General features: G+C 38.4%; 1 protein-coding gene across 1 annotated transcript in view; it reads left to right on the forward strand.

Moving 5' to 3' along the window:
* Positions 1–19206, forward strand: part of TTC29 (tetratricopeptide repeat domain 29) — a gene marked incomplete at its 3' end in the record, with an annotated part of 83606 nt that overhangs the window by 62925 nt on the left and 1475 nt on the right. The window contains exons 8-9 of the mRNA XM_009707780.1: positions 8845–8936; positions 15687–15810. Coding sequence (XP_009706082.1) covers positions 8845–8936; positions 15687–15810 — 216 coding nt within the window. The remainder of the gene's footprint in view (positions 1–8844; positions 8937–15686; positions 15811–19206) is intronic.

Here is a 19206-nt window from a genome sequence, read left to right on the forward strand (position 1 = left end):
TACAGCATGTCTAACTTCGTAGCTTGTATTATCTGAGAAACAACAGCATGAAAGATCTTAAGAACTGTCAGTAGTATGTCCATTAGTGAAACTGCACATATTATACCCAGGACTGTAGCAAATGGCTGAAAAATTGTACAAGAAATTTTATAATTCTGTTAGATAATATACTTACAGACTTTTTATGTGCTTTGAGAGATGAAACATTTGTACCCACACTGTACAAATTCAGGCAGTTTGGTATTTAAATGCAAATATATTCATAATCTGGGAGGTTTTGTTTTCCTTTGTATAGTTTAGTTCAAATGAACAGCCTTTTTAAAAAAATCTATAAAGCAAGGCTTTTAAAATTAGATTGGTTTCTCAAATTGGTGTAGTTCAAGCTACAGCAATTTACTTATTAAATACGTGTTTAAATTTCAATTCAGTTATTCCCATCGACTACAAGGGGACAACTCATATATTCAGGTGTAAGCAAATGCTTTAACAACTTTGCTTGATCAGAACCACCAATGGCTAGATTGGAGAATAGGTCTTGATTCAGGCATCAGATCTTAAGAAATTTAAAATTTATCCTTTGATAGATAAATAACCCGAGAAGTTAAAACACTGAAGCGTGCCAGTAGAAAGCCTAGAGCTTGCTGCTTCATTGCTAGAAGCAATTTGTTTTGCTGTTTTGCTTTCAGCTTATGTATTATTTCAGAGCTGATCAAAAGAATTGGTAGCAAAGTGTGAAATAAATTGTACTTCTAAATAAATCGATTTAACATTCCTTGGTGCTTTAAGTGATTTTAGTAATATTAATATTTAAAATATTTCTGTCTGAAATCTTTTTATGACTGCATATAGCAATAATGGCCACCATTTCATTCTGCTGGTTTTCATATTAGAATATTACACAGTGAACTTTGTAAAAATACTATCTTTTAGCACTGAAATGGATGCAAAAGATTTCAAGTGTCTATTTGCATGTAAATGACTTGAGCTTTATTCAGTCAATAAAAACAGTCTATTAATCCTTTTACTACATTTCTTACATGGGTTAAAACTTAAAGAATATGATGTTTTCAGCTGAATGAGAACTTTTCCTTCTATATAGGTGTGCAGAAAAATAAGGGCTTTAACTGACTTAAGCTAGGAAGGTATACAAAAAATTTCTCTCTGCAGTTTTTTCCATTGTGTTATGCAAATTTAAGGGTTGGTTGGTTTGCTTTTAGCTAGGAAAACTTTGTGTAATTAAAAATACCTGTTCATGGGTGGACTAAAGATATTAATAAGCATGAAGCAGAATATTTATAGGTGCTTTGTCTAAGAAGTAATGGGCATTTAAGCATGCACATGCATATAGTGTGATATTAATATCTTAGGAGGCTACAGCAATCTGACAGCCAGGTACATTCATGTAGACACAACAGTGTGATAAAAGCAGTCCAGACATCTGGATCACAGTGCTGCTATACAAAAACATTTCTGAACAATTCACATTATTGCACTTACCCAAATTTCCAGTCTTGTCCACCCCTTTCTCCTTGTTTCTTTCTCCGCCTCTGCCTTTGTCTTTTATGTACTTGCGGAATCTCATTTTTCCTTTACAAGTCACCTCCATCTGCTTATGTGTCAGAATGGCCCTCGTGCCACACATCACGTTGAGGAATTCTCAAGATGAAGGGCTGTATTCACATCACTACTTCTGTCTCAGCACTGTTTCATGCTTGTCGCTGCTCAGCACTCAGCGCCACACTGCCTTGTTTTGTCAATAACCATTTATTTGTTGCTGGAATAGTAGCAACCATTACATCTGACCTCCCTGTTTCATCAATTATGGATAGATTATTGGATGTGAACATCTGCAAAAGCTTGCTGTTGAACTTACCTCCTGGCTGGGATTAGATAAAGTATTAAACTGTTGTTTATTGTCAGGCCAAAACTCTACTGGGAAGCCAGGGAATTCCAAGACTAGCAGGCTCCCATCAGCAAGCACCAAAAATTGTTTAGTATTGCCACCGTTTCCCATAAGATCGTAGCCATTTATTATTTACACTTATTACTAGTTGTTATAACATACTTGATAAAAGCTCTTGGCAGGCACAGTGTTTCCAGCTATTGTCACATCTGTCAGGATGGAAAGGATACATAAACTGTTTTTTCCTCTTATATTGCTGTTAAAGGGTAACAGATGAAGCTTCTTCACTCCAGCCTGTTAAGCCATGCTTTGTTTTGAAGAAATATGTCAACAGTGGCTGGTTTGGAAAACATTACGTTCCCATACTAAATAAAGATTGCAACAACCTTTACTAGAGTAATGTCTCTTGCGGTAAAGATTTCAAATTGTACAATAATAACAACCTAAAATACTGGCTTTTGATGTTTGCATAGGTTTTTACTCTGAAGGACCTGGCTGATTCTTTTTTAAAAAAAAAAATTATTTTAATAAAACCCTTCATGAGGTATAGTAAATAATAAACTGATGACTGCATTCCTACAAAGTTGTAGGTGTAGAGAGTCAGAATGACTATAATTGTTAAGGACAGAATTAAGAACAGTAATATAGAAGCTAATACTGAAGAAATAAGAAGGTTGGGAACAAAAGTTAACATTTATTCAATCATCTATACTTTTTTATCTCTTTTAAATTTCCTGTGCAGCAAAAACGAAGCATAGAGGGTGAACTCCTGACCTCGTGGAAGCCAACAGAAGTTTGAAATGACTCTGGGGAAAGGAACTTTTTCAATTAGTTACTTGTATTTACATATCATCCATTCAGAATCGAAGCAAAATGTACATACTCTGGCTATTATGCAAGGCATACAAGTAAGACTTGATACAGGCAAAGAACCCTAGGTCTTGTCTTGCTAGACTGTTTAAGGAATGAGTGAAATGTTTGTCTTCCCTTCTCTAGTCCTTCAACTAGAGGCAGACAGGAGTAACCTGAAGCATGTATTGCCATGCAGGTTTATAGAGCATCAGGGTGAACGCTGCATTTGATAGCCAAGTACAACAGGGGAGGGAAGAGTGCAGACTGGATGGAGAAGTTACCTCTCCAGGAGGGCGTCAACCAAGCAACACCTTAGTGATAGCCACATCCTAGCAAGAGCCTGTGGAAGGCCTTGAACAAGGGTGCTCTATTTTGAGGTTTGACTTGGCCAGACTTCTGGGTGGATTCTTCTGCACTCCTCCCCATCCCCCTGTCCCCAGTTCCCTTGCTCCAAGATGCATGCTTAGGCTATGCGTTATCCAAATGCCCACATTAAAGTCCCTGGAACAGCAGTTCCGGAACAGCCCAGATTGGCCAATTCCAGACAAATTCTTTCTGTCTCTGTAGGAACAGTGACAAAGTTTGTACGTTTATGGTTTAATTTTTTTCTGTTTGTTTATTAAAACAGTGCAGTCCAGTGTAATCGGATGTGGCTAAGGGCAAGCAGTTAGCATTCACATTTAGAGAATTTGAGTTGGTGAGCATCAGTTGTGGGAAAAGCAGGAGAACTAACGGTTCTGGCAAATTAGGGACTGCTCCTGCTTTCCTCAGCATGGCATCCAGCATCAGTATCCCATAACCGTGAGCATGCAGACAGACTGCTGTCCTGCTTCTACCCTGCCTGCTCACTGTGCCTGAGTACGTTTAGCATGTCACAAGGTGTGACCTGCCATTCAGTTGATATTGGTGTATTATTTTCCTGGGATCCATGAGCTCTGCTCATTGTAATCAATACATTATACGAACAATACAATTTTCTTATTGCTGTCTGCCCTCTCTCACACTGTGTTTTGGCCAAGATAAGAATACGTCTGGGTTTGTATTTTGAAACTTTTCTTTGACCTGACTCAGGATGGTCACAGGCATGTAACTTCTCAAATTATGGTAATAAAGACTGCACTTTTTAGGCATTTTTTAATATGCATTTCTTGGGGAGCTATGGGAGAGAGTTCACGGAACTGCAAAACGCCTATACATACAGTTCTGTTGGGTTTTATTTTCGCTGGACTGTATCAAAGTGATTATTTAGGGACTGTCAGAGCTATGTGTTTTTTCTGAAAGTATTTAGGAGGTACTGAGTGGTGCGAAGCTAGTAGTCTCACTCGATTGCATTGTCTGTCTACTAACACCTATTGTTGGCTTCAGAAAAATATTGCTGCTAGCCAGGCTGGGCCTTAGCCTGTTACTGCAGCGCTTGTCAGAAATCATTAGCTAGTGATCTCTTTGACTAATGTTCCACTTGATTGTCTGATTCATGTTCAAGATCTGTAAATGAGGCAGAAGCGTCTTTACTGCTCGCCAGCTGTGAAATGGCTAAACACAGCTAGATTTTCAGGAATCAAAATAAATGTATTTCCAATAAAGTTTGACAACAATATCAAGTGCAAAGCTGAGAGCAGAACTATGTTTTTGTGTTTTTTAAAGTTACAGTACTATAAATCAATATTATTCCATCATGGTTTTGTCAGAGTAATGTGTTTTACCAAAACAGTGAAATACTGGTAGTAGCATTAATCTTGTGTTGAGTTGGATAGACTTTCTTTATTCAACATAAATTCATACCTTCGATTTTTATTCTTTTGTCCATTATCCCCAGATATATCAATGTTTAGCACAGCCTATGTCCTTTTGTCTGAGTCCTCAGTGTATGCTAATGAGGTGTGTGCATGTTTTTATGTACGTGTAAAAGAAGTACAGGTGTGACAACAATAAAAAAATAAAGAGTGGGATTTTGGGGAGAGGGAGCCTTGGGGGACGAGCTGGTGTGTCTGTTTTATATTAATGGAATAACCCCACGAGTGTCACACGGGTGTAATGCTGAGATAACTGAGAAGCAAATCTGGGCCTGAGATCTGACTAATATTTTTCTTGGCAAAGGAGGTAAACATGAAATTCACCGCTATCTAGAGAATTAGTGCCAGAGCTATACTACAAATAGGCTCTAGTTTGAGGATTTAAGCAAAGCTTGTTACTTTATTTTTCCACTGTAACTAATGGTAGCCACAATAGACTTGCAAAGACCCCAGAAGAGAGTTGATTTTGTAAACAGATGCTCGGACAGCAGCTATCCTCCTTCTGGGTGCACCTGCATCCAGCCTTTAGTGCTAAGCAAGAAAACAAGGGAAATTGTACAATGCATCCTGATTTATTTATTTTTTTTTGTATTTTGGAGCCATAAAAACTGCTACTTTTTTTTTCATTCCCCCTGCGTACACCAAAATAACAGCTAATGGCATGTGGGACAGTTGTCTGTAATGTGGAAGGCAAAGTTGAAATCTTCACCCTGCCAGCTTCCCATATTCTGCACAAATGAGAACCAGTGATTGAAACCCACTGTTCATTTCTGTATTAGACTTTGATTTTCATTTGTTTTGTTTTGTTCTGTTTTTTAACCAGTATTTCCATTGCAGACCCACAGAAGTAAGAAGTTTGAGACAGTCAGTGTGCTTGGTCACATAGAGCCAAAAACTAGTTTGTGACCAGAATCAGTGCAGTTTTTATGTGTTTTATTTTGTTAAACTTACCTTACATTTTCATTTTAGAGGTAGAAAGAACTGTACGTTATTCTAATCTGTTCAACTGCATATACAATGATCTTTTTCCACTAGTTGCTGGGAGTATCAAACTGGCTTTGAAACAGTATGGAAATTTTATAATGGAGCCTAGCATGATCAGGATAAATCTATTGCGACAGCTTCCTTCCTCAGAATTCTTTGTACATAGCAAATTAAAAAAAAAAAAAAAAAGGCAACAACAAAACCACAAGACTTTTTTCCCCTTCAGTAACTCTAAATCTCTGTAAAACTTCATCTGAGTTTTTAGAAGGAATTCCGGCCAGATTTGTATGATATCCGGACCCACTCTTTTTAATGTACGTTACCAGTATAGATTCTTATGTAGTCCCATTCAATATCTCTTTATACAATGTTATCTATTTTTATTTACATTTCCTTAACAAAAAGAAAATTACCAAGATGACATTTTAATGCACAATATTTGCTATAGAATACTGAAGCAGAAGCATGTTACCTTAATACGAAGACTTCTGTTGTCTAAAACAATTTTTCCATCCTTTTAGTTTGTGTAATGACAGGTGTATTCTCTAAGACCACAAATGCAGCAAAACTCCACATTTGTGTACAGTTTTCAGTATTAATTATTGATGTGTTCCACCTCTTCCTTTGATGTCACTGTCCTCTGCACAGATTGACCAAAATATATGTAAAAGACCCATTTCTGGCTGTACTTCTGTCAAAAGGTAGAACAACTTTAATGGGAGACTATAAATTCCATCAGATCCAAATGATACGTGTTCCCAGTATTTATCCACTTGTCCAAGAGCTAGTAAGTATCTGGCCCAACCATGCCCACTCACAATACTCTCTTGCCCCTTGTATGTCTTCTCTTACATGGTATTCATAGGAACCCGGTCAGATGGACTGGTTGTTCGTATCCCATGAAAATAAACAGGAAAGTTTTCATGTCCATTTGTTGTTTTCAGCCTCTTGCAGATTCTGGCAGACATAACTGTGCCAATTCTGCTCAATTTGCCAACATGTAAGCTTCCTAATTTTTCATTTCAAATGAAAATGAAAAGTCTGCTGTAATTGCAAGAGGTGCTGGGTGAAATCCCCTAGTGCTTACATGTTAATCCAGCATTTTATCCTGCCCTAGCTCCTCTTCTTTTTCTGTCCTGATTGTTGCAGGTAAGGCATGCACCATAAGTGAGGAGGCCCCTCTTCACTTCCTCCCCATGAATATATACTGGGCCGTTGTAGCATAGCGGGGCACTTTCCATTGAGAATGTGTCCCTTTTGGTGTGCCTACGTAGTATCTGAAGCTGGAGGAGTTATTTAAAATATAGACCTAAGGAGTATGTTTTCTCGTGTAATTTATCAAGATTTCCTCCCTTTCATGTGGATGATTTAATTATTGTTATTTCATCATTATTTAGAATGAAACATTGGATTCATGTAGAGTAGTAGTAACCAAAATGAGCACTTTTCATCAATATGAATGAGTGGTTTTATTTATTTACTTCTTTCTAGCGGCTGTTGCAGAGATGCCATGAACCAACTTTTTTCTTTCGCTATTCTGTCTATGGTTTTTCGTTGGTTTTATCTGTGCTTTTTAGGCTTTGTGATACTTTTGATAGGAAAAAAAGTACAGTAGCCTAAGCCGTAGGTGCCTCAGTAACCTTTCTGTGCTAGACAGTAACCACTAGAGGCCCTGTGTCCTAGTTTAATATAGCAGAAGCCGGTTTAAAGTAGGAGTGATTTCAGTCCATTATATAAAATTTTGGAAGCCTCCTGTCACTTGTGGCAGGTTTTCTGACATGGGCTTGGTTATTACAAATGTTGTAGGTCCTCTGAGTTAAACGCAAAACCAAGAACTGTTTCTTGGACACTTGCTTGCGTTTCTGTTACCATCCTGGATTATTAGAAGGATGCACTGGAGGCCTTGACAACTTTGAGTATGCATTCAGTTTAGGGCAAGTTCTGAACTGATGTGACAACTTCCTAACTGAGTTGCCCTTATACTCTTCATCGCTTATGCATTAATAACTCAATTGACAATGACCTTCAAGCGTAGGATGCAATGCTGATGTACATGAGAACATAACTGATAAGAAAGTACTTGAGGGATGATAAATAGTGCAGTGCACATTAATAAATGCTACTTTTTGTGCACAGAGAGCTTACTTAACTAAAAAGTAAGGGCCTTGTCCAGGGGTACTCCTGCATATAGTAAAACTCTTTCAAGAACTAGGAAATCTGAGTAGTGGCAACAGTGATAGAAATGGTGACATCCATAGCATTAGCACACACAGGTTGTCTTCTTTTGAACCATGCACTTTGCCAATGACAAGAGATGCAGTCTTAATATAAACTGCCCTATCTTTTACCTCAGTATAAATAGGCATCTTGGGGCATGCAGGATATTGTCGATTGTCCCTGGACGTCTCCCATCCCCCCTCCAAGCTGGTAAATGACATTCACTACTTCTTTCTTGGAAATGTGCAAAAAGGATTTCCATAGATAGTCTTTGGAGATTTCCTGTTTTCTCATGTGTGTAATAGGTTGGGTCAAGCAACAAAGAGGAGGGAAGAAAGAATAGGATTTAATTTTATATGCAGTCTTCCATCGTCACTATTGGGAAAAAAATGGGTGAAAAGAGAAATTATGCAATACAGGTGATGTCAGTGTTAAATTAAATTAAGATCATATGTTTTTATGCAGCAGCTGTAAGCCGTCGGTTATGGGAGGGGTCATGATACTAAAGTACCTTCCAAACGAATGTTAACAAATTGCTTGTGTGTGTGAATAATTAGTCATAAAAATAACATTATCTGCAGTATTTTAAGCCAATATAGTTTAAATGTATAACCTATAATTTATTCACTTTTCAGGCATCTGAATTGTACTAAGAAAAGTTGTCATAGTAACAGTTTAAAGAAAGAAAAATGATGTTAAGTTATATTTCAGCTTATCATTCTAAAACACTATGAATGCAAAGGATACCATCTTAAGGTATTGATTATCAGAAATTCATAAAAGCACAGCCTCTTAAAATATTTTAAATTGTGGATAAGGAAATTTATATTGCAAATCAGGTAATACCTCTTTGGTTTTTGCAAAGTGCCAAAACACAGGGATTTAAATGCAAATTATGTATTTTTAATTTGTAATTATTGAGTAGTTTCAAACAACTATAAGTACTGATCAAAATCCTAGTCCTGTTACAGCTAATTAAAGAAGAAACAAGTGGAAAAACTTTAATTTTGTGTTCAATTTGGACACAGAGACTGGAAAAAAAAAAAGGAAGTTCTTAGCATTGTATTTATTGGATTTTATTTTCCTGTTTCACAGATGTTGAACACCTCTGTAAAAATCTTCACAGCACTTTGCGATTCTGCTGGCCTAGGCAGAGCATATGCAGCTATAGCCGAGATCCTGGTAAGGTAGGTTAGCACACCCTTGTCTGACTGTCAGTGCAGATTCATTCAGCTGTGAAAGACTTAAATTGTTAGAGGTCTGTCGCTTCCCATTACTGACTGCTTAAATTTTAAGCAGTGCCCTTCGTGCAGTAAGTGACCCTTTCATCAAAAGTTATCTTAAGCTGGTACACATTTTTTACAGTGTATGATCCAAGCTTTTCTTTAGCTGTAAACTATAGTATGTCCTTTTTTCCCCACGTTTGGGGGCTTGCTTTCCCCCTCTCCCACCAGGTTTGTGAGGGACCTTGCTGGAAAATAGAAATCCAGACATATTTTCCAAGTTAAAAAAGACAGAAAACCTTGAAGAATGTAGCAAGCTTCGGTAGGTGTCTCAGTGTAATCTCTTCTGAACTGTAGGTTTCCATTTATTGAACTCACTTCTTCTGTTGAAGCACTTCTGGTGTGTGCATGTGTAACTAGATGTAAATTGGTTGCAAATAAGATATTTGTGTTCACTGTTTTTGTTTCAGCATCTGATATTAAAATCTTCTTCCAGGTGAATTAGTTTGAAACTACTCCAGATTCTTACACAAATAATTTTGGCAGAAAGTAGTCTAATGCAGTTATCATATGAAGTAGGAAAAAAAGATATTAAAGTGAAGGTTGCAGCTTATGCTTGATTCATCCTATGTTTGGGGACTTCAGTGCATATGCTGTGTGATAGAGGTTGGCAAATTGTTTATGGAGGAAGACTTGTCGCCGGGTTTATTTCAGTGTGCGGAGCAAATTCTCTTGTTTGAGTTTGATCCCTTGTCTCTTGGCCTTTCAGAGCATATGTGGACCAGCCACAATCACGGTTCTCTTCAGCTCTCTGATACATAATTCATGGCTACTCATATTCTGAGCATCCTAAATAAGCACATGGGATAAGATGTTCAAAAAGCCACAAAACAGACTTAGAATACCAAGTCCCATTTTCAAAACTGACTTAAGCCTAACTGAGAAATATTTAATTGCTTGGACACCAGCTGCTACAATGAGTGACTTTGCAATGAGTGCAAAAGTGTCTGAGCTCTCAGTAGCATTCCTGGGTTCCTTCTACTCACAAAAAGCAGCAGTCTGGGTCGAGGGTGGCCTAAGGTAGCCAAGGGGACATTCCTAGAAAACCATGTGTATTAATTTCCTCTCTCTGTGATTTAGGCATTCTGGAATGAGAGCACATACATTTATTTACTCAGAAGTTACAGATTTGAAGATCCTTCTGAAGTCAGGTTGCTAAACCCTTCATCTGAAAGACCATGCCAGTGCAAATACTTTTCTTAAAAACAGAGCTAAAGAAGGAGTGGCTAGTGATTTTCTTCTGCATCAAATCTGTACTCCACACCTTCTGGAAGCTTTCTCTAGTTATCTGGGAATGGGCAGTCTCACTGCTTTTGAATTTTTGCAATGTGAAAAGAGGAAAACCAGTAGGTAAGGAGAAATGAGAGGGGAAAGTAAGAGCAGTAAGACTTCCCAGTTTAGTATTTAAGGCCCTCTCCTAGGAGAGGAACATTCTGATTGATTCAAGTGAAGGAGGAACTCACTCTCATGTCTAGAGTCAGGGATTTAGCTGCTAATCTATTGCACAGGTTAAGACACAACCATAAATCCTTCCTTTGGAAAATGGCTGCGGTGGTATTTTTTATAAAACCCATCTGGTAGTTATGCCCTGAGAGTGTTAACCAAATTAAACATCTTACACATGTGCCTGCTTTGAAGAGCTTTAGCTACCTGATAGGTATAAACTGCTCAGCCCTGTAAAATATCATGACAATTCTCAGCATCTTTCAGCCATTTGAGAAACGATGTGGAAAAGTCTGGGCACTTATGAATCATAGAATCATAGAATAGTTTGGGTCGGGAGGCACCGTTAAAGGTCATCTAGTCCAACCCTCCCTACAATGAACAGGGACATCAACTCGATCAGGTTGCTCAGTGCTGTGTCCAATCTGTCCTTGAATGTTTCCAGGGATGGGGCATCTACCACCTCCCTGGGCAACTTCTGCCAGTGTTTCACTGCCCTCGTTGTAAAAAATGTCTTCCTTAGATCTAGTCTAAAGCTACTCTCTTTCAGTTTAAAACCATTACCCCTTGTCCTATCGCAACTGACCCTGCTAGAAAGTTTGTCCCCATCTTTCCTATAAACACCCTTTAAGTACTGAAAGGTCTCCCCGGAGCCTTCTTTTCTCCAGGCTGAACAGCCCCAACTCTCTCAGCCTTTCTTTAGAGAAGAGGTGCTCCATCCCTTTGATCATTTTTGTGGCCCTCTCTGGACTCGCTCCAACAGGTCCTTGTCCTTCTTGTGTTGGGGGCCCCAGAACTGGATGCAGTACTGCAGGAGGGGTCACACCAAAGCAGAGGGGCAGAATCCCCTCCGCCGACCTGCCAACCACACTTCTTTTGATGGAGCCCAGTATACAGTTGGCTTTCTGGGCTGCGAGCACACATTGCCAGCTTGTGTCCAGCTTTTCATCCACCAGTACCCCCAAGTCCTTCCTGGCAGGGCTGCTCTCAATCCCTTCCATCCCCCAGCCTGTATTGATACCAGGAGTTGCCCCAACCCATGTGCAGGACCTTGCACTTGGCCTTGTTGAACCTCATGAGGTTCACATGGGCCCACTCCTTGAGCTTGTCCAGGTCCCCCTGGATGGCATCCTGTCCCTTGGGCATGTCAACCACAACACTCAGCTTGGTGTCGTCTGAAAACCACTTGATCCTGCTGTCTATGTCACTGATGAAGGTATTAAACAGCACTGGTCCCAATTCGGACCCCTGAGGGACACCACTCGTCACTGATCTCCATCTGGACATTGACCACTACCCTCTGCATGTGACCATCCAACCAGTTCCTCATCCACCCATCAAATCCATCTCTCCCCATTTAGAGAGAAGGATGCTGTGAGGGACCATGTCAAAGGCCTTACAGAAGTTCAGACAGACAACATGCCTAGCTCTTCCCTTGTCCACTGATGCAATCACTCCATCATAGAAGGCCACTAGATTAGTCAGGCAGGACTTGCCCTTGGTGAAGCCATGCTGGCTGTCTCAAATCGCCTCCCTGACCTCCTATGCCTTAGCGTAGCTTCTAGGAGGATCTGTTCCATGATCTTCCTAGGCACAGAGGTGAGACTGACAGGTCGGTAGTTCCCAGGATCTTCCTTTCTACCCTTTTTTAAAATGGGTGCAATGTTTCCCTTTTTCCAGTCACCAGGGACTTCACCTGACTGCCATGACTTTTGAAACGTCACGGAGAGTGGCTTGGCAACTACATCAGCCAATTCCCTCAGGACTCAGACATTTCAGACAAACTTGTTTTTCAAAATTCAATAACAGATTTTTTCAGGAACAAAATCATGGTGGTCCAGCTCTACTGGTTCTTCCTTAGAGGAGGAAAGGGCATAGAAAAATGGTTTGAAAACCCAATGTGAAGAGAGACATTAAAAAAAAATTGTAAGTTTCTGTTTACTCTCACACCAAACTTCTGGATATTTACTTGTCTGATATACAGCAAACAAGCAAATTTCTGGCAAGTCTGTTCAGAAAATATTGAATAAATGCATGAATAATTACTGTTGGTGACAGAATCTCCATACTCAGCTTGATCACTTTTTCTTCACTCGTATTTTTACCTCATCTAGGCTAGACTTGTGCAAATTACTTTAAATTTGATGGATAATGTCTTTACAAAGAAAAAGATTACTGTTTCCCTAAAATAATACATTATAACCATAATGTTTGTGAGAATTTGCACTGATTACCTCATGACAGGTTGGAGAAAGTGGCTGAGCCCTCCTGAATCACTCAGAACTTGTCTATGGCTTTGGAATTTTTTTGTGAAATCTTTGGTACAGATGTTTCCACAGACCATGCGAAACTGAAAATCTCGATCATGTGCATTTAGGCATGTCATTTTCCTGGGGAAAATCTGACATAATGGCATCATGTTCTTGACTTATTCTGCTAGTGTCCACCATGGTAATGACTTCTTGTGGACACATGATTTATACATCCAATTCAATCACATGAGCAATCCTATAAAAGGTGCATATTTTCATAAAAGTCTAATAGGGGTAAAAATCTCATAGGGCATTTTAGCATGAAACTGGAAAATGAGTTGCTGTAGATATGTAATCTCTTCTGCTGAAGTCATCATAACTGTTCTGTGGGATCATGAATGACTATATCTTTAGGAAATTACATTTTATGCATTTAGGAAGGTGATGTCTAAGGAGATAGAAAGTATATGGCTGTATAAAATAACATGTAGATTTTTGAAGGAACTATAAAATATTAGCCCTATGAGCAGGAAAGACCTGTTTATCATGTTATCAGGTCTTATGCAGGATAAAGTGTTTCAGTAATCCTCCTAGCGTACTTTAAATATCTCAAGCCATAGTGCTTTTAAAAGTACTTCCTTTGAAAAATTGTTAAACTGTACCAACCGATTGCTACTTGGCGTAAGTGAAGTTCTAACAGTGAGAAATATCTTTCTGGTATGTATCAAATTGATTTCTGTTGGCTTGAAAGAGGTTATATGCCCTAGCAATTTTCATGTTTTCTATATGTGGAGCATAGTTTTTTACATGAAATATAAAAAATGGCCAAAAATACATCAAAACATTTCTATTAATTCATGAAATTAAGAAAACCTTTTTACATTTTCTCCTGTCACTGATTCCATTTGCTTTATTACTTTCAGCCTCTAGCCCACAAACTTGGTGGCACAATCAACAAACCCCTTAGTGGCTGTTTCATCTCTGTTCTATTTGATTTCTCCACTCTGAGTAAATGATTAAGTTTTCATGCATTGGTTCAACCAAAATCTATGTTCACTCAACCACATCCTTTATTGATTACTTCTACTGCAAACAGTAGGCCAAGTGTGATATACATAATTGGACAGTTGTCAGGGGATGTGGGTGTTAACAGTCCTGTTTTCCCAATTGGAAACTGGAATCACCTTGATACACAAATATTCTGCACTGTTTCATTCTCATTCCTTGGACCGAGGAGTCCTTTTCCTCAGAATATATGTTTTTAACTCTCAAAGGTCTGGTTGAATGGATTTAATGATTATACCATATAATATGCTCTTCAAGTTGCACCTGTGCACTGCATATAGAAAACTAGAAAAACTGGAATTAATATTTGTCTAACACTTTAACCTTGTCCTTTAACTTATATAAATCATATGCTGTATTTCTGTGGGGAAACATTTGATTTTCTTTTCTTAGGAGAAAAAATAGGTTTAAAAAAATGTATTTCTAATTCTAAAATTTAGAAGCCTTTTGGCATTTGTCAAATGTTTACAGTACAGTATATTTAATATTCTCATATTAAAATAGTTAAATTAGGAAACTTTAGTAAATCCAACTCTGCTTAGTGACAACTAAGCTTTACAGTCGCATAACCTTGAACATTTCAAGCATGTTAGTTTGCAATGTTTCAGCATCCTTTTGTAGCAGTCTAGCTCATCATGGTCACATACAGATAATCACTGCAATATTGTAAATTTGCAGCCATGTTTTGCTATGTTTTGTGTTCCATGGCAGGCTCTACCCTGTTATAATTACTCTGATAGCATAAGACAGGGAATTGCAGACTTCTGCCAGATTTTGAAAGCACATATCCCTAATATCGTTTATAATAAAAACCGTAATGTAAATAAACCCCAGTCAGTCATTTGCTGCAGGAATGTAACTCGAAGGTGTTTTAAAACGTTAAGAAAATAAATCACAATTCTTTATCACTAACAGGAAATTCTGTTTCTCTGGGTTTCTCAATTAAGACTGGATTTTCTGTCTTGCTTGGTGGCTTGACATCTAGCATGCTACACTCCTACATTAGTGACTCAAGTTCATGGCTAATATTGAGGTCAGCTGCAGTAACACTTCAGCCTTAAAGGGAAAAAGAGTGCAGTGCCTTACTCACAAGCAACCTAGGTGTCTGTCTGATATCTTGTAATCATACTGCAGAGATCTTATATTGATAATATGCCTGGCTTTATTAAAAAAAGGAAATCTGCAAGTGTTATTGTCAAAGTACATTAGTCAATTTTCAACTCAGATTCAGCCATGACCTCAGGTTGCTCTGATCTCACTGGGATTTGGGGGTGCCAACTGCAATCCACACTTTATAGGTTTGCCTGTGTGACTTGACCAACCTTTGATCCACCCAGCCAAAGTGCAGTGTTACGCTCAGGGAAAGGCTGTCAGCCCCAGCACTGAGAGACAGCCCCGGCATGGACCTGCTGCTGCACCGCCGGGCTTCCAGAGCAGGGAATGGCAGCTCGGAATGACAGGAGCACAAAAAGGCTTACTGCAAAACTAGCCTTCTTACTGCCTTCCCCTATTTTGTCAGGATGTGAGGTCCGGCTGTATTGACAATGTTATCAGCTGCTCAGTAAAAAAAATATTAAAATGATAGAAACTCCAAAACCCCTGTAAAATCATCACCTGCGTTTTCATTCTTGGTCTTAAAATATGGCACAATATTCTGAAGAGGAATTTTGTTTTATTTCGCTCAAAGGATCCAGTTCTGCCCTCAGAGGTTCTGGGTAGGCTGATCTCGTTGGTCTCAGCACAGGTAGTGCCTAGACAACCGTTTTGGAAATAAAGTCCAGTCATGGAGGAGTCATCACAAAGTAAAGTTACTTCAGAACAGGGGGACAGATCTTCAGCATTTGGAGAAACCATCTGAGTGAATATTTAATTTTGTCCCTGTCCTTTGCTTCAGTCAGGGAAGAGCAGCTGAAACTATTAAGTACTTGGGAGAGTTTATGAAGGTTGCGGAGAACGCTCACCTAAACCAAAGCGTCGTGGATGCACGTGTATTGCTTGGGAATATTTACAATGAAAGAGTAAGTACTGGTTATACTAATGGTGTCAAACAATTGGGTTTAGTGCATGGTGAAAATCTGTTTTTTCATATGAGATGACCCAGAAGGATTTCATCCAGGTATTGTATCTTACAAGAGTTACCAAAGGAGAAGATACTGTGTGACTAAATAAAATATACCTGAAGTTTTTTGGGAAAAGTGAAAATTTCACAACATATTTAACACATAGGGTTTTGTTCTAGAATGGGTAAATAAAAACTCCAAATTCAGATCACAAGAAGCTTTCAGTGTTGTGAAAAATCTGCATCCAGATCACCATTGGGGCCACATATGCCCATAAAGAGTCATTAGTTAACACAAATGAAATTTTATTGTACTATACATTGAAATTTGTGCTTTTTTAAAAAATGAATGTATACTGAATTGCATACTAATAAGCGGTTTTTAATCTTAGCTTGATTTCTTCTCTACATTCTGTCAGCCAAATTTACGAAATGGGTGCTAGCAGCAAAGAGTTTGGCAAAGGTCTGTGTTGATAGTAGAAGGGCTTTCTCTTCTATATGCCTCCATCCAGCCTGATGGCTTTGATTTGGCCTGTTTAAATCAATAGATAGGCAGTGACAGACAATATTAGCTAGAGGTAACTAGGAAACTCCCTTTATCGTAGTTCCTAAGGTCTTTTGAAGTGCTTCTTTCTGACCCATGTGCCAGTCCCTCTGGGGTGGACCCTGCAAAGGCAGCGGTTCTGTTGGCTGCCAGTCTGGGTAGGGGTTTCCTTGCTTACTCTGTCCCTTACTGAATCTAGAGATGCAGCACTTGCACTGCAGTAGCACTTGGCTTTTGAAATCAGAAGGGTTAAAACCATTACTGCAGAAGTCAGATTCATATTGAGCCCTTTAACACCTATTTTAGAGCTGAAATGCTACATGAAATTATTTAGATACAGTAAGTAATAAAAGGAATTCATTCTGCAGACTAGACAATGTGGAAATTAGGAAACATTTTCACTATGAACAAAATAAAAATAGAAATACCCTTCCAAAATGACCCTTTCTATCTTCTGTTGCCTGGGTTTTTTTTGTCAGAATGTCTTTTCTATGTGTAATACATTGAACAGGCTACCTGCCCCTTTTCACTTGCACTACCCCCAAATGCCTTTTTTTTTTTTTCCTGGATTCTTATTACAGAGAACTCCCACTACCAAAGCTGCTGTCCCATTTTTGTTTTATAAGTAGTAGAAAAATTTCTTACTCTGTAATCTCTAAATTAGCCTGACAGTTTTCTATTTACTTATGTTCTTAGCATAAATGCCAAATTTCCCATTGAAAACTAAATTCTAAAGTGTTTGAGAGCTCACTGAAGTAACTTTAAAATGGACCTGAAACTTAGAAGAAAGTAGGGCAATGTGACGCTGCCCTTAATTTTTCTACTTCGAATTTGAAAAATAATTAACTGAATTCTGTTTAACAAGTTTTATATTTCACTGCTTCTGCCACCATTGCTAATAATCAATTCTATGAGTACTGAAATTTTAAGAATTAACATCTTTTTGGTCATTCTCTGTATTCTCTTTCTCAGTTCAGTATTTGCTGCCTTGAATTGGGGTAATGGTGTAGAAGAGATGTGGTGACTTAATCTTATTAACTTTTATAAAATATGTAATTTAAACATACCAAAAAAAAATCTTTTAAAGTTTTACAATTCCCTATTTTCTATACTATTTGTTCTGCAAGGTCAGCAATGTCTACCAAACCTGAGTCTAAATTAACAGTTCCTCTCTTGGATCGCTGCCTGCTTGGTGTCAGCTGTCATCGCCGGTATTCTCTAAGTCATTATTAGGGTATTTTTATTCAACTCTGTACTTCCCTCAGTGATACAATTTGCAGTAGTACTGTCCTTGTCATCGAATTAAAGATATCGCTACTTATATCCAGATCTATCCTTGGGGACCTTTAGCAAACCAGGGATATAACTTTTCCTGTTCTTCCCAAAATGACTTCCACCAAATTCATTTTGCTCTGTCCACGCTCTTTCTGTGTCTTTGCAGTTCTGTCATCTCACTATTCCATCACCATCACTGTCTTTCTTTGATGCTGTACACTCAGTTCCTGCTTTCTAGTCATGGTTGTTTTACCCATATGTTTCTTGTTTCCTAAAATGCCTGGATTTGTGTTATGTGCAAGTATTAGGTCTAATTTCTCCCAGTTTGTTAAGCAGGTTGCTTACTTAATATGCAAATTATAATGCAGTTAGCATGACACACTCTGTCATTTCTCATTTCACTTTTCTCAAGTTTCTTCATCTGATTTGCTGCATTCCTCTCACTAATTGCATCACTTAACCTATTATAGTTCTCATGAGCATGGTAGGTAGATGTTTCTGCTTTTTATCTATTATCCTACTTCTTATCGTTCTCTATTCACTGCAGTGTCTTCATAGGCCCAATTCTGCTCTCCTGCTTTATTAAACAAAGCCTCAACCTACCTGAATTTCTATTACTCTTTTCTCCTTTTTTAATTACAGGCACATTTTAGCAGTTGTACAAATTTTGATCCCAAAAAGTGGTGTCAAGTGCAACAGGTATCTATTGGAGTCTCTCCTCCTGCTCTCTATGCAGAAGGGAATTTCAATCTTACTAAATCAAGCTGAGAGTGAAAGGATAAGACAGCTCTGAAAATGTTTTCAGTCTGAAAGTTTGTGCCATCAGGGCAGCAGAATTCCACACCAGTGGGAGAAATGGAACGCATCTTCCAGGGAGCAGGCAGCCTATAATAAGTGTTAATGATAGACATACAGAAACTGCCACAAGAAGTTTGTCTAGCTCTGACAACAGCCAGAACTAATTCTTGCAGAGTAAGGTAAACGATAAACAGTTCCATAATGACTTGCTCCCAGGAAGACCTTTTTTTTGCCTTGTCTTGTTTGTTGATGATTTTGTTTCCCCCACAAGGAAGTCCAGCTTTTTTCTTAGTAGGCTTGTGATCAAGATTGTCATAAATGATCCATTAAGAGGAGAAAGCTGTCTGTAATTATTTTTAAATTTCTTACTCTTCAGTTATATTCAATTCATCCCTATTCTTCTATTGTAGTTGGTAGTAATTTTCAGGCTATTCCTGGTTTATATTTGCTGTTTGGCATATATTTACTTTATCCAGTTTTATTAATACACTCTTTATTTCCATGGATTGTATCTACTCTAGCTTTCTCCACTGCATTCTTGATGCATCCTAATATTTTGTTTGACCTTGCTGTTTTGCATTTAGGAGAAGCCACTGCAGAGCTGCCCATGTTATTTCAAGGCCACCTTCCTGAGCCTGAGTTGATTAGAACCCACTAAAAGTTACAAGTAGCTCATGCAGTATGAATTACCTCTCATTTTTTAAAGAATTAATTTCATTTGCTATCACATAACCACTC

The sequence above is a fragment of the Cariama cristata genome, unplaced genomic scaffold (assembly GCF_000690535.1).
Source record: "Cariama cristata isolate BGI_N322 unplaced genomic scaffold, ASM69053v1 scaffold29, whole genome shotgun sequence".
Classification (NCBI taxonomy): domain Eukaryota; kingdom Metazoa; phylum Chordata; class Aves; order Cariamiformes; family Cariamidae; genus Cariama; species Cariama cristata.